Genomic DNA, 11816 nt, shown 5'->3' with positions numbered 1-11816 from the left:
GCTATTAACGCCTATGGGGTGGCGGGGGGGGGGAGGCGGAATAACTCCCGTGAGGCTTTTGCAGAAAATTGCGCCGCCTGCATGAGAAGCGGGTGGGGGTGGGGAATGTCGCAGAGGCACTCCGAAGAGCCCTCGACTCAGCCCAGCGCGCAGGAGTTCGTTTTGCCCGCTGCTGGAAGCGCTCCAAACGCAGCGCCCTCCTTTTTTGAGGCCGCAATCGGGACACACAGTGAGGGAGGCTACGGGCCAGCCCTGCCCGGCCGGGGAATCCCGCTTCTACTCATGAGCCGCGGCCGCTTCGCTCCCTTCCTCCCGCGCTCTCACGAAGAAAAACTGCAACTCCCAGAGGACCTTGCGCGAGGGCTGCGGTCGTGGCGACGCCGGACAGACAAAAAAAAAAAGGTCGGGGCGGCAGCCAATCGGGCGCGTCTCCTCCAGGCGGAGGACCAATGGCGGCGCGGGGGCTACCATTCGAGGCCCGAGGAGGCGGAGGTCCGCGGCGGCGCATGCCGGGTGGGCGGGGCTTCTGAGGGCGGGAACCGCTTGGGATGCCCATCTGGGGCAGGTCTCACCGGCCATTGGGGGTGGGGGTGGGGCTTTCTATAGCCCCTTCCGGTGAAGGTAGCCCGGCTCGTGCACCGCAGGCAGGTAGGCAGGCTCGCTCCCGGTGGGCTTCGTGCCTTCTGGGGCGCGCTCGGAGCCGGCATTACAAGAGCCCCCCACCCCACCCCGGAAATGGGGGCGATAAGGAGCAGCCGGGGGGGGGCTCCTTCCCTTTGAGCGCCTGCCCGGACTCGCTCTTCCCTCTTTTGTAACCCCCCCCGTTCTCTGATGGGGGGGCTACGGGGGGCCTCTTGGTCCATCCTGGGGCCCGGCTGGCGCGGCAGGAAGCGGAGCTGCGCCAAGCCACCTCGGAGAGGCTGCGCACCGGCACGGAGGAGGTGGGGGGACCCGCAGCTGCGCAACGCCGCCCACGCCGAGGACCGCTCCCTGCAGCAGCCGGAGGAGTGGCGAGGGGCGGGGGGCTCCAGCCGGGCTCAGCTGCCGGGGCGTCTGGCGAAGGAGCCCTGAGCTCAGTGGGCGCCCGCGGGCCATTCGGGCGGAGCGGCTGCTGGAGGCCCGGGCCAGGTTCCAGCTTCTGCAGGAGGCGCTCGGCGCCCGCGTGGCCATCACGGACCGCTGTTTGCAGGTAGCCCAACTTCCCTTTGCTCACTTGTCTGCCTGCCTGGCGGTGCCGTTGACTGGTGGCCGAATGGGCCGCGCGGTGCTTGTGCCGCCCTCTGGCCAGGAGCGAGGAGAGCCAAGGCAGTCGGTGGAGGGCAGGGCCTTCAAGCCAGCAATGCACCACTCCGAAGAGGCTGTTCTGCTCCTTTGGCTCTCGCTCCCCCAGGAAAGGTCAGAGTTCATTTTAGGAGGGTCCAAGAGGCCACAGATTGCCTCCCTTTATGCTCTCCACTAGTTTCACGGTCAATTGTGTGCTTCTCATCAAAGCTTTGTAGGAATGTACTCAGGCAAATTAAATCACAAAGCGTCTTCTCTGAGGTGCTAAACATCTAACCAGGGATGAAGGGGAGGGAAATTTCTCCATCTTGACTTCTGAACAGTAGAAAGTTTTAAGAATAAACCATGAAAACCAGTTTGTTTACTAGCACAAGACTGAAGTTGGTTAGGGTTAGTTGGTGTGACTGCAATGCTTCTGGCTGCAAAATATGAAGAGATCTATGCACCGAGTATTTTGGATTTTGTTTACATAACCAATAAAGCATACAAGTCCACTCGGATTCGGGAAATGGAGCAGAATATCTTGAAAAAGCTGAATTTTGTGCTGGGCTAGCCATTACCACTCCACTTCCTGAGGAGAGCAGCCAAATTTTCAGAAGTACGTCTGTCCCCGGCTCTTTGGGCATTGGGCTGAATTGGGTGCCAGATCAGATAAGGGAAGTGGGTGGCAGGAAGGTTGTCCATACAGTACAACAAAATTGCTATGTTGGTTTGGGCAGAACATTTCCACTGCATAAATTTTTGGAGTGGGGGAATAGGTGCACAAATACCAAGTCCCAGAAATGCAGGCAGTTCCTTGAGCAGATTTGGCTTTCAAGCAAGGCAGCTTTGTTCCTGCTTTGAGGTTTCGAAATGGCTTGGGAAGAAGGCACAGCAGAGAGTGAGGGGTGGAGCAAGTGGGGCAGGAATAGAGAGTGTTCTGAATCTGATTAGAGCGTCCCTTCAAGGCAAAAGTAGTAGGCGTGCAGGAGACTGGAAGTTGTGGGATGCCTCTCCCTAGAAAAAAGCACTCAAAGCCCCCTTCGAGGCTGAAGACCGATGGTTGCCTTTGGTCCTTTATTTCCAGCCTTCTGCTGAAACGTACCTGCTAGCAAAATACTTGATGGAACTATTGTGTACTACAAGATGGTGCATTACAATCCTTCGGAGATTGCAGCTGCGGCGCTCTGCCTCTTGAAGGTCTTCTCAGGGCCAGTGGGTGAGTCTCAGCTGCAGGCAGGACCTGAGGAAGCTTTGCACACCCTTCTCCAAGGCTGCAGAGTTCCCATGGGTACGTCTTCTCCCACTCCATATAGTGAGGATCCAGAGCTCCACATGTCTAACTGATAAGAGCAAATCCAGTCACAGGATCATGACAGCTGCAGGGCAGGATTTGCCTTGATCCTGAAGGCCTTTGTCTGAGACTCCAGCTATTGAGGACATGTGGGTTTTGGTCGATGGATTCCCAATAGCTGAGTTGGGGAAGAGAGGGTCAGTTGCCCAGGCCACCATCTCTTTGGGGATGTTTTAGCTCAGGCTTAGCAGGTTGGATGGCAGGATGGGCAAAACAGCTTGCCAAGAAAAAGCCATAGCAGAAATCAGCAGGGCCCACATCTAGTTTGTCATCCAGCCTCTGTTTGGAGCCAAGACCGTCTCTTGCCCTGTGCAGCTGGCCCTGCTTCAGCCTTGCCTGGCCCTGTGGCTTCACAGGCAGTTGGTCTGCCTTGAGCCACAAAAGTTGCACCACAATGCTGTTGTAAGTCTACTATCCTCAGATGTGTCTGGTCAACCCTGCCCCACAGTGGCCCCATCCAAATCACCTGTACTGTCCTAAAGGCATTCCCATTGCTGACCCTTTCCAAGCCCTCACATGCACCCCTCCCTTGGCAGAAGGGGTTTAGCCTGCACAGGATTGTCACACCAGAATTGTAGTCTCTCTTTTTATTGATGGGAGGAGAGCAATTAAAACAACATGCAGAAGGCCAACAGCAGCACAGACCAGCTTTGGAAACTTCTCATATTGCTAACCATCATGACGCGTTCCTATGATGAAGTACCTGGGCTCCAAATGATATCCCAAGCCACTGAGTTATGGTGCAGCTTTGCCTCTGACTTACTTCTTTTAAACGTGCACCAGATGAAACCACTGACAAGAGTTTACAGCTTTCTTGTAGACAAAAGGGATGTGTGTGTAATGCACAGAGACAGTAATAACAAGAGTCAGTGTGGGCCAGCCACATTAACCGAGCACGGTGAAGTATTTGCAGCATAGAATACTGTTTTCCTTTGGTCCTGCTGCCTTTCTGGAGTCACGAGCATACCTAGACAAGACCGTGGGGGTGGGGGGAGTGTGTAGATGTATACAGAGAGACCTGGACTCTTGGGGAAAGAGGTTCCACAGAGAACTAGCAGCAGAATCTGTTTCCCCTGTAAAGCTGCCCACTGAGGAAATGTGCATAGAGTTTCATTGCTTTGTTAGATAATCTGGAAGAAACGGCAGAGCAACTAAAGGCACTTAAAAAATGAAAGAAAAAACCCCACCTTCCGTTGTAATTCTAAATCCGTCACAGAGCACCTGATGATTTCCAGAACTGGGTTTTTTAAAAAATAATGGAATGTAATTTGAACACATTCCTCTTCACAAGAAAAGAGTTAAATAAAATAAATAAATCCTTGGCTTTGAGGGCTTTGGCTTCTCATAAAACAGACTTATCCTCTTTTTAACCTCATGGCGGAACCGAAGACGCCTCTTATAGGGTTTGCCTAGAGTGGCTCACTCAAGGGGTTGGAAAGCATCTTCTCAGCGAGCCTGGAGCCGATCAAGGGTTTCTTAGGGTCAGAGTTACATCTTGCTCACATAATTATTCGGAAAAAGTCCTTGTTTCCCTCTTAATCGCCCTGTCCACCAGCCTGAGGGGTCTGGAAAGAAGGAGGACAGTTAGCTAGAAATAATTCTGCCTGACCCTGACACCACCACCACCACCACCCCGCCTTCAGACCTAAGAAAATGCTTTGCAGTGGGACACAAAGGACATTTGCAAAGTCCCAGCACCCAAAGTCTCGTTTTTTTCCTTGTCTATTTGTAAGATGAGGGAAAAAGCCGTTTCGGGTAGTATCCAAATGGAGGAGAGTAATAAGCCAATGCAACATTGGGCCATGGAGTAAAAGGAATGAATAGCTGGGCCCAAGCAGAACTGAGGTTCGGAGGCCCAGTGTCAGAGGGGGCAATTTGAGGCTGATGAAATGGTTGCCACCTGCACCCCCATCCCTTTGCTTTGGGCAGGCAATGCCCTCCCTGAAGAGTGCCAGGGCAGAGAGCAGAGCCACTTTCTCTCCAAGGCCCAACTGCCAGTTTGTGCACATTCTGGATGGGGCAGAGATGGGCAAGTGAGCAGGTGCATTTCCTGCATCTCAGGCAATGCAGAACAAAGCCCTCTTGACCATTATCTGAATATTCCGAGTATATTAAAAATACCCTGGGCGTGGGCTGTGGGGTTTACCATCTAGAAGTTCAGGTTTCATAGTATTAGAGGAGGATTCCTGAATGTCGGCAGCTTAAAGGGCAAATGGCCACCTGTGCCCAGCTCATTGCCCCCCCCCCCAAGTGGCAGCCCCCATGCAGCAGGAGCAGCCTTACCTTCTCGGAGGAGGTCGATGATGTCGTTGGCGTTGAAGCTGAGCTCATCGGTGTCTTGGGCATCGTAGGCGTACAGTGCCCTGCACTGGGGTACCTGTGGCTTGGGCTGGGGCTGGGGCCGGGGCTTGGGTCTGCCCCCGGCGGGTGGGGGACGGCTTGTCGTCTGCCTGCAAGCACTGTGGAGTTACAGAGGAGGCTGAGTTGTCTGTGCCCACCCCCAACAGGCAAACTCATATATGCGCCTGCACAGAGGGACACGTTTCCTGGGGGGCAAGCAAATATGGCCATCCATGCAGAGCAGCCTTTGAGTGCTCCTTGTCTTGCAGAATACCAGGGATCCCGAGGGGAGAGACACCCCTGGAGAACAAGGGCTTCCGCAGTCCAGACGGCTCCTCCGCAAGCCGCTGCTCATCTGTGAAAGGCTGGCCTACCTTATAGGGAGGACTAGAGAGCGCCTAAAGCCAAGACCTCTAAATGGAGAGTCACTGTTGTAACTGGAGAAAGTGTAGATGTAGTTCTGAGCCTCGGACTACAGTGCCTATCAGCCTTGGCCACCATTGCCAATACTGAGAATGAGGGTAGGAGATAATGAATGTTTCCAGAAGGGGAAGATGGACTTAACGGACAGGGATCCATTCAGTGACAACAGGCATGTTAGAAGCTTCCCTCTAGCAGGTGGTGATACAGGCTGCACTATACCAACTAAGCTGCGGGGAGAGCTTGGAGGGCGAGCACAGCTCAGCTGCAAGAGGCGATCTAATGAAGCAGGGGGGATCTCTCCAGAAGGTTTGGGCATTTAGGGATATGTGTGTGGGTGTGTGAGATGGGTACAGGAGGTATACTGCTGTGATGAGGGAGCTTCGACACGTGTGTGGCTTCTCCATGACAGCCTCTCTTGATCTTTAAACAATCATGCACAACAGGCTTCACGAGATAAAAGAGCCTTGACTTTGAAAGACACCCAGCATCTGTTCTGGGTGGGTCTTTTCAATAAGTTGAAGGATCTGCCAAGCGGAGGCAGGCAAAGCAGCAACCCCCTGGGCCTTTGCCCGGAGCCCAGCGGGGAGAGGGAAGGAGCAGCAGCCCTCCAGCCTAGCCATCTGTTGCTTCACACCAAGAAGCAACCGCTTCAGACCAAGCCAAATGGCACAAGGCTTACCCGGCAGCCCCTTGCTCGGGCACTTTGAGGAAATCCAAGCTGCTAGGCTGTTGGGATACCTTTCCTGGTCCCCCTGAGACTCGCGGCAGTGGTGGGCGCGCCATTGAGGTGTACAGGCTCTTCTGACTAGCCCGTTGGCCTGCTGGCCCCGAAGGATGCAGGGGGTGCTGCTGAAGCTTGATCACCCCATTCGGTAGATCTGAAAGGAATTAAAAATGGAAATTCCGAGGCCCCTTCGTGGAACGGCTTCCTGGAAATTCCTTCCCAGATGTGGGGTTCTACTGCCAGGCTTGGAGTAGCAGGGAGCCCTCACCTTCATGGCCCGGCTTTTTGCCACTAGGCCTCAGGTGTCTCCGGGACTCCCAGCCACTTGCATTTAGTGTGCAGCTGTCCCCCAAACCTGATCCCCCTGCCCTCCACTGGGTCTGGAAGACTTAAACAGAAGTCTTCTCCTCCTGTATGGGCACGTGGCACGAATCCAAGCTGATACATTTGGCTTGCGTTTTACTTATTGCACAAACACAGCCGTTGTGGTCAATACAATGGATCCAGGTTAAAACAAAACATGGCTTAGTGCCTTCATTTTGAATCCATTGCTGATTTTGACCAATGACTCGAACCAGGTGAGCCACCTTCAAGTGTCTCCTCTCCACCACAGAGCTCTCCTTTGTGGCAATAGCATGAGGGAGATCTTGTCACAATCTATTTAGGCCGCCGTGCGCACAAGGGGTTTTAAGTGCTCTTCGTTGGATAACTTGATGATTAGGGACGGGAGAGAAAATACCCTACGGGGACCAAGGATTGGGAGCAGCTTCCCAAAGCATACCTTCAGAGACCTTCCCGGGGGGTGGAGGAGCAGCCCTCATCGGATAGTTCTGGCCACGCGTTTTGATTGGAAGCCCTCTGGGCTGGCTCACGTCCCTTTTGGTGGGTCCTGAAACACACCCCAGAATTTGCTCAAGCGGTGATCAGTTACACCTGCCACTAGCCTCCCCCCCCCCTCCCCAGCCACCACTTCTGGGCGTTTGCACTTACGGGCGTTCTTTGGGAGTCCAGGCCCGATGCTGACCTGCAGCACTTTATTGCTTGGCCGGAGAATGGCCACGTCTCCCTGACTTTGGCTGAACTGCACTTGGCGAGAGCCACCAGCCTTCCACGGCCCCCAGGTCTCCTTCTTCAGCTTCACCTCCAGTCTGGCAGAGAAAGGAAGAACAGCAGGTGATACCCAGAAGTCTTCCCCCTGGATGGGTCTCCTTGGGGCAGGACCCTTAGGGGCACCGCTGGGGTTCCTGAGCCTCTCTGTCTCTGCAGGAGGTTTTCACTACATCTTGGGTAAGAAACCGGCACTAAGAAGATACACGGACACTAAGTCAGACAGCCTGACTTAGAGGAGGAAGCTCAGCAAATAGCCCAGCTGTCTCTGCCCGCAGGACGTGTGTGGGCTGCTGGCTGAGCAAGTGTGATGGATGAATTTGCTATCTCAAACAAAGCTTAAATCTCTCTCTCTCTCTCTCTCTCTCTCTGTCCCTCCCTCTCTCCCTCTTCCCCCCATTGGTATTTGATCGTCTCAGATGAGGGATTTCTGCAAAATGTGTCCTCCCCCTCCCTTCCAATGCAAAGGAGGAGGGAGACCCCCCCAGGGGGCGCCTCGTGCAAGGGCCAAACACTCACGTGTTGCTGAACTTCAGGGGGAGCCGCCTCTGCGTTTTCTCCTCGTAGCGCTTTGACAAGAGGCTCAAAAACTCGGTCTTGAAGACGGACTCCAGGAGGCTGTCGTACTCTTGCTCGTGTAGGACAAACAGGTCGTCCTGCAGGGTGCTGGGAAAGAAATTGGGGGCACCCGGAATTCAGAGCTGGCCTCCCCAGGGAGGAGGATTCTACGCAAACATCTGGCTTTGTTTCTAGCTTTACAGACGTCTGTAAGTTACGTCAGTATGACAAATAGAGGGGTTATAAAAAACACCTCTAAAATAGCATGAAGGCCAGGCAGTCTCGACATTTCAGTAACAAAACACAAAACCTCCATTTCATTACTTTTGCAGCATTCTTTCAAAAAGCAATCGTACTACTGGGATGCCTTTAAATAAATAAGCAGATAGTAATGGTAAATTTTGTCAGAATATCAGGAACTATAATTAATCATTTTAGTTCTTTCAATCAGAATCGGTGATAAGGTAGACTTTGCCCAATTTCTGATTAGTGTAGTGCCTTAATTGCATGCACCCTCTAGTCAGGGAGCGATATCATGCACTTTGCAAGAGGCGTAAAAGAATCATTCTGAAAGCAGCCCCCGCCCAGCTCGCCAAGCCCTGGTCCTCCTGGGACCCCACCCAGGTCCCAGGCAATCAAGGCAGCCCTGACCTCAGTGACACCGAGAGGATCCGCTCCACTTCGATCCGGCGCTTGAGAACCTCCTTCACGAGGCCTTTCTCTGCTCCCTGCTTCACCTTTTCACGCCCAATCAGATACAGGCACTTGGGGGAGAGGATGAGGTCTCGCTTGATGCCCTGAAAGGAGAAAGCATCCGTGGCTGCCGCTTCACCTGCCTTCACCTCCCTGAGGCTTCCCGTAGAGAAGTTCCAAGATCTTTGGGAGCGGTGGGGGAGCTCAGGGATTTCTGAGGGGTCCCATGATTAGGGGACGTTGCCCACCCTGGACCTGAGGGCCTTCCATTGCTCTTTCCTTCTCCTAGGCAGGATCATCAGTCTGGCCTGTGATAACCATTGCATTAAGCCCAGAAACTGGCCTCTCCGCACACAGCCTTCGGCCAGGTACGATGACATTGTGGGTAGGCATGTCTTGGAGGGAGCGGGCCTTCTGCACGACAGCATCAACCTCCACAGACAACAGCTTCCCATCCTAAAGCACAGTTGCTGGATCTGGGGTCTCCAGAACGAAAAGCTGGCTTGTCTGCATGCCCTCTGCAACTGGGTCAGGCGGCCTTCCAGAAAAGCCTAACCCAAGCGGGAACAAAGGCAAACGAGCTGCCTCGCTTCTCTACCTTAAACCGCCGGTCGTACTTGGTGACAGTGTCGGCAAAATCAATCTTTTCCCGCTTGCCCACGAATTGGCGTAGCTCCGGATGGTCGTCCATGCCAATGTAGTCGCCCACAAAGTTCCTGTTGATGCTGTTCCGCCTTCTCTCCTTCTTGTTCAGCAGCAGGTCGGAGGCTTTGCGAGGGGAAGAGGAGCGTTCCTTAGTGGCCCCAGAGAGAAAAGGGGGAATCCCACCATATGGACTTCAGAGCCTAACAATTAGTTGTCGTGACTGAACCCCGAAGAAGTGAGCCTCCTCCGTTCAGCCACTGCAGAAAGAAAGAGATGGCCTCCAGGGCTGACAGTAGGATCTGGACTTTGTCAGGCCAAGCGGGAGAAACCTGGCTGTGGTCCCTTCTCAAGACCACTTCCTAGCCTTGCCAGAGAATGCTTGTTTCCTGTATGGTTTCTGCCTTTCTGTTTCCGGCTCTTTGACCTTTAGATCGAGTAGACGCCAATAACAGAACTGGGGTAGAAACCGGAGCTTCGCACTGTACCTAAATGGCTACTTCAAGCCTTTGAGGATCAACTGCTTGATTGATTCATTTCTATGGCCCCCCAACTCAAACAAAGTGACTCTGGGCAGCATACAAAGGGTCAGCAAGCAATACGCCTCCCCCCCGCCCCCCCAAAAGGAAAGCAGCCCAGTGCATTGAAAGCCAGCTGAAGGGGTAAAGTGGCAGTCAGGCTCAAATAGGCTGCAACTCAACCGATCATTTGGAGCCACAGCTGCCCTTCTGCAGAGAGGAGCTAAAGACGATGGCGAGCGAGAGGGACGGGCAGGGTGGCACAGCCATTCTCTTGCTTCTTGAAGAACGGAAGATGCCCCATCGCCAGCCTTATTATGTAGAAAGAATAATCCCAAATACCTTCTTCTCTCATTTGTACGTATTTCTTCCTGGCAATGTGTTTCCTCCAGGCCTTCTGGATGGCCCTCGCGTGGCCATCGTACTTTCGCTCCCTCATTTCCTCCAGCAGAAACAACTGCAAGAGAAAGAGAAGCCGTTGCCGGCCCAGCAGTTTGTCCTGGGGCTCCCAAAGAAGGAAGCTCGGTGACAGGTCACAGGCTCCATTGGATGAGGGGCAGAGCAGGGATCCCTTGTAGGGGATCTTGGCAACATTCAGAAGGGTGGATAGGCTTGATTGCCCAGGTCCTCCCTCCAGCAAAGCCGCCCGGACACTTTCTGGAGATCTGCAGAGAAGAGCCTCCGGGAAGCATCTCCTCCTCCTCCGAGGAAGAAAGTCTGCGGGAGTTTTGTTTGTCCTCTTTGGTTTCAAAACTAACTATTGGAGAACAGGCTCAGGGTATTCTGCCAAATTTAGAAAATACGGAGCAATTCAGGAAGTCCTTAGATAAACTGAGATTTATCTACTTTAAGGGAAAGCATATTCATACTTTGTGGATAAGAGGAAGCTATTTTGGGAAATGGAAAACCAAGCCAGGGAGTCGCACTGCCTCCAGCCAAGCAAGAATAACAGAATTGAAAGGGACCTTGGAGGTCTTCTAGTCCAACCCCCTGCTTAGGCAGGAAACCCTGCACCACTTCAGACCAATGGTGATCCAACATCTGTTCTGCATGGCGCTGCTGAAGTTCTGGCATGCCGAGCGTTGGCGCTGAGGGGGCCCATCTCATCCCCTGCCGCCAGGGAGGTTTCCTAGAACCAACCTGGAGAGTCCTGCAGGTGCATACTAGTGAATTGCAGAGACCGTTTCTGAACAGATTTCTCAGTCTTGGGCCCCCTGGATTTTTGTGTCTTCACAAAAATTCAAAGCTTCCATCCAGAAGCACCAAATAAGAAGGAACAGCCTGACCCATGGGATCAGAGCAACTCTTGCACAAAAGCTGTCTCAGGGTGGGACCCATCCATCTCACACTGCAACGGTAGCCTAATTGGCACACTGTCACCTTTCCCAGCTGACTAAGTTATGGAAATTGTGGTCTGACACATTTGGACGCGCCCCACGGAGGATGGCCATCCAGAGCTCTTAAGTGACCCATCACATGGAGATGACCAAGCCATGTTTCCCCAGGCTGTGGCGGCTTTCTTCTTTCCAAACACTGGCTGCCGCCTCCTCCTCCTCTTTCAGGACTTCCCCTGTTGGGCGGCTGCCAGAACATCCTATTGACACATCTGTATCACAGTTCATCGTTAAATGGTACAAGGGGGGCACAGCAGAGGGTTCTCGGTGCTGGACTACATTTTCTGAGGGGGGGAGGTGTTTCTCAGAAGTCTCCAGGGTCAGAGAGGGGTAGCTTCTCCCTGGTACTCACGGACTCTGGTGCTTTGATGAAGATCTTCGTTCTGCCAAGCTGGTATTGGTCAGGATCCATGTTGACAGACCGGAGAAGGTGCAGAACCCCCTGCCTTTCATCCCCCTTCCAGAGAGGCCAGGTCTCGGGGGTCAGGATGGCATACCTTCAAGGAGAGACACACCATGCTCAGTTGGTCGCAAGCCAGGCTGGAGGGGAGGCCCTGTGACTGGCTCTCAGGCTTATTTCCTAAAAAGAGGGACCTGCCCTTTTCACTGGGCCAGAATGCCTGATGGGGGCAGAGCTGCGTATGGGAGGATGGACCAATAGTTGGAACCCAGCTATTTTGCAGTTTCTCCAAGGCCCTCACAAGCTGGGCTTTTAGAAGGCAATAGGGCCCTCCTGGAGACTTTGGCCAGGGCTCTCTCTCAGGCACAGGCTGCCTCTTCCTAATCTTCACTGAAGCAATAAG

General features: G+C 53.6%; 2 protein-coding genes across 5 annotated transcripts in view; one reads left to right on the top strand and one right to left on the bottom strand.

Annotated features, from left to right (window-relative positions):
* Positions 1 to 105: 105 nt before the first annotated feature.
* Positions 106 to 2734, top strand: CCNB2 (cyclin B2). The gene is given in 5 exon segments (XM_087878150.1): positions 106 to 565; positions 840 to 1215; positions 1663 to 1879; positions 2348 to 2390; positions 2393 to 2734. Coding segments are annotated over 5 exon segments (1311 nt in total). The 3' UTR covers positions 2608 to 2734.
* A 452-nt stretch (positions 2735 to 3186) lies between these two features.
* Positions 3187 to 11816, bottom strand: part of MYO1E (myosin IE) — a 35191-nt gene continuing 26561 nt past the window's right edge. For all 4 annotated transcript variants that reach the window (XM_087877995.1, XM_087877996.1, XM_034409293.3 and 1 more), the window contains 10 exons: positions 11366 to 11510; positions 9962 to 10076; positions 9058 to 9227; positions 8418 to 8563; positions 7728 to 7874; positions 7092 to 7249; positions 6883 to 6990; positions 6057 to 6255; positions 4898 to 5073; positions 3187 to 4179 (listed from right to left, as the gene is read on the bottom strand). In XM_087877995.1, coding sequence (XP_087734121.1) covers positions 4103 to 4179; positions 4898 to 5073; positions 6057 to 6255; positions 6883 to 6990; positions 7092 to 7249; positions 7728 to 7874; positions 8418 to 8563; positions 9058 to 9227; positions 9962 to 10076; positions 11366 to 11510 — 1441 coding nt within the window. In that variant the 3' untranslated portion in view covers positions 3187 to 4102. The remainder of the gene's footprint in view (positions 4180 to 4897; positions 5074 to 6056; positions 6256 to 6882; positions 6991 to 7091; positions 7250 to 7727; positions 7875 to 8417; positions 8564 to 9057; positions 9228 to 9961; positions 10077 to 11365; positions 11511 to 11816) is intronic.

The sequence above is a fragment of the Pantherophis guttatus genome, chromosome 13 (assembly GCF_059756535.1).
Source record: "Pantherophis guttatus breed Tessera chromosome 13, ASM5975653v1, whole genome shotgun sequence".
In the NCBI taxonomy this organism is placed as follows: Eukaryota; Metazoa; Chordata; class Lepidosauria; order Squamata; family Colubridae; genus Pantherophis; species Pantherophis guttatus.
This window is presented reverse-complemented; position numbering and strand designations above follow the sequence as displayed.